This window comes from Babylonia areolata, chromosome 15 (assembly GCF_041734735.1).
Source record: "Babylonia areolata isolate BAREFJ2019XMU chromosome 15, ASM4173473v1, whole genome shotgun sequence".
NCBI lineage: Eukaryota > Metazoa > Mollusca > Gastropoda > Neogastropoda > Buccinidae > Babylonia > Babylonia areolata.
In genome coordinates, this window is record NC_134890.1 from 27,785,470 (window position 1) to 27,789,013 (window position 3,544).

General features: G+C 40.0%; 1 protein-coding gene across 1 annotated transcript in view; it reads left to right on the forward strand.

The window, feature by feature from the left end:
- LOC143290244 (uncharacterized) overlaps positions 1-3,188 on the forward strand; it is a 30,434-nt gene extending 27,246 nt beyond the window's left edge. The window contains exons 2-3 of the mRNA XM_076599583.1: positions 633-805; positions 2,780-3,188. Coding sequence (XP_076455698.1) covers positions 633-805; positions 2,780-3,028 — 422 coding nt within the window. The 3' untranslated portion in view covers positions 3,029-3,188. The remainder of the gene's footprint in view (positions 1-632; positions 806-2,779) is intronic.
- The last annotated feature ends 356 nt before the right edge of the window (positions 3,189-3,544 follow it).

Consider the following 3,544-nt stretch of genomic DNA (forward strand, 5'->3'; position numbering starts at 1 on the left):
TCTACATATTTATCTGTGTATCTGTCTGTCTGTCTATTTACTTATTCAACAATTAAATCGTTTAATTCACTTTTATAGTTATTGTATTATCCATTTATTCATTCATGTCTTTATGTGCTTATTTATTTGTGTATGTATGTATGCATGTATGTATTTATGTATGTATGCATTTATTTATCATGTATGTATGTATGTGTGTGTGTATGCATGTACGTATTATACGTATGTACGAATGAATGTATGTATGTATGTATGTATGTATTCATTCGTTCGTATGTATTCATTCGTTTATTTATTTATCTATATATTTATTCATTCATTCGTTTATCTATTTATTAAATTATTTATTTATTTACATATTCATTCATTTATCTAATGTGTTTGTTTACCTATTTATTCATTTAGTTATTTAGTTAGTTGTCAAACTATTTATTCATTCATTCATTTATCTATTTATTCATTCATTCATTTACCTATTTGTTCATTCATTCATTCATTCATTCATACATTCATTTGTCTATTTGTTCATTAATTAATTAATTCATTCATTCATTCATTCATTTATCTATTCATTCATTCATTCATCCATTCATTCATTCATTCATTCATTTCTCCCCCTGTGTGTGTGTCAGGCCCCCGGTACCGGAAGCCCCGCCAGACGAAGAGCTCCGCCGACAAGAGGCCCCGCACCGCCTTCAGCACGGCTCAGCTGCAGAGGCTGCGCTCAGAGTTCCAGGACTGCCCCTACCTGACTGAGACCCGCCGTATCTCCCTGGCCACAGACTTGGGGCTCAGCGAATCGCAGGTAGGTGTGTATATTATATGTCATGTTTGAATTAGACAGCAAATGACGGGCGCAATAGCCGAGTGGTTAAAGCGTTGGACTGTCAATCTGAGTTTCCCGGGTTCGAATCACGGTGACGGCGCCTGGTGGGTAAAGGGTGGAGATTTTTTACGATCTCCCAGGTCAACATATGTGCAGACCTGCTTAGTGCCTGAACCCCCTTCGTGTGTATATGCAAGCAGAAGATCAAATACGCACGTTAAAGATCCTGTAATCCATGTCAGCGTTCGGTGGGTTATGGAAACAAGAACATACCCAGCATGCACACCCCCGAAAACGGAGTATGGCTGCCTACATGGCGGGGTAAAAACGGTCATACACGTAAAAGCCCACTCGTGTGCATACGAGTGAACGCAGAAGAAGAAGAAGACAGCAAACTTTTTGTCAAAGGCGCACGTCAACGCAGCTGCAATCGCAGTGGGTGCATATGAATATAGAGAGAGACAGATAGACAGATAGATATCTGGTTTAGACGATAAAACTTATGTCAAAGACACATCAACGCAGCTACAGTCGCAGTAGGGATAGATAGATAGATAGATAGATAGATATCTGTTTTTTACGATAAATTTTTAGTCAAAGACACACCAACACAGTTACAGTCGGAGCAGGGATAGATAGATAGATAGATAGATAGATAGATAGATAGATAGATAGATAGATAGATAGATAGATAGATAGATAGATATCTGTTTTAAACGATAAAACTTTAGTCAAAGACACATCAACGCAGCAACAGTCGCAGTGGGGATAGATAGATAGATAGATAGATAGATATCTGTTTTAAACGATAAAACTTTAGTCAAAGACACACCAACACAGTTACAGTCGCAGCAGGGATAGACAGACAGATAGATAGATAGATAGATAGATAGATATGTTTTAAACGATAAAACTTTAGTCAAACACATACCAACACAGTTACAGTCGCAGCAGGGAGAGATAGACAGATAGATAGATAGATAGATAGATAGATAGATTGATTGATTGATTGATTGATTGATTGATAGACTGATATCTGTCTAAACGATAAAACGGTAGTCAAAGACACACCAACGCAGCTACAATCCCGATATATATATATATATGCCTGAAAGCGATTGCGTATTGCTATAACTCAGATCATAATTATAACAAGCATCTGAAGTGTAAATGTTAAACAATGTGTTTTTGAAAAGTATTTGTGTGAATTGATATAATTGTGACTTACCCCTTCAGTAAGGGGCTTAGGCCTAAATCTGAATAAACAATTTCGTATTCGTATTCGTATTCTCTCTCTGTTGGGATATGTTGCATGGCGCATTGATAGATGAATGAACGGAGTTATCATGTGTTGGGTGGCCTGATAGTTACTGTAATTGTTTTCTTCAAAGAAGGAACTTTGTTTTGTTTCATTATTTGCTTTCACCACTCTCAATCGTTTATTATAATGGCTTGTCATAAACTGAAAGCATGCTGATGCATTCATCCATGTCATAAGGACCTCATGGCCAATGACATTAAAGTGTCAAAGCGTCTCTGTGTGTCCCCACCAGGTGAAGATGTCCCATGTCATAAGGACCTCATGGCCAATGACATTAAAGTGTCAAAGCGTCTCTGTGTGTGTCCCCACCAGGTGAAGATGTCCCATGTCATAAGGACCTCATGGCCAATGGCATTAAAGTGTCAAAGCGTCTCTGTGTGTGTCCCCACCAGGTGAAGATGTCCCATGCCATAAGGACCTCATGGCCAATGGCATTAAAGTGTCAAAGCGTCTCTGTGTGTGTCCCCACCAGGTGAAGATGTCCCATGCCATAAGGACCTCATGGCCAATGGCATTAAAGTTTCAAAGCGTCTCTGTGTGTGTCCCCACCAGGTGAAGATGTCCCATGTCAAAAGGACCTCATGGCCAATGGCATTAAAGTTTCAAAGCGTCTCTCTGTGTGTCTCCACCAGGTGAAGATCTGGTTCCAGAACAAGCGAGCCAAGCTGAAGAAGGGCTGCGGGGTCCGGAACCCTTTGGCACAGATGTTGATGGAGGAAGGGCTGTACAACCACTCCACCATCGTCATCAGAGACATCGACAACAACACCATCAACACCACCACCACCAGCAACAACACCAACACCAGCAACAACAGTAACAATAGCGTCAGTGATAGCTGCAGCAGCAGCAGCAGCAAAAGCGATTCGGCGAAAGTGTAGAGTCGCCCGTTTTTAAGTTGCGAGGAACAGTGATTACGATTCCACCGCTGTTGGTGGTGGTGATGGTGGGGGAAGGGATTGCTTGGTACCTTGTGTATCTTGAGAATGGCTCGTCAGTATCCACACATACAATAAAAAGACACGTTTTTTTGTTGTTCTTGTTGTTTTAATCCTGAAAAAGACACTTTTTGCATTTGTTTTGTTTTTTGTTTGTTTTTTTTGTTTTTTTTTGTTGTTATTGTTGTTATTTTGCTTTTTTAAAATCCTGGACATGACTCGTTAGTATCCACACACAGAACAAACAAACAAAAAAAAAACTTTTTTGTTTTGTTTCGTTTTTTGTTGTTGTTTATTTAATCCTGGAAATGACTCCTCACTTTCCACACACGGGAAAGAATACACGTCGTCGTCTGCTGTTTGTTTCCACACGGACCGAATGACCCAGTCAGCGCTATAATAATGTCCCTGAACATGGCTTGACGAAAGAATCCACGGGCTGTGTGCGGTGATGTCCGC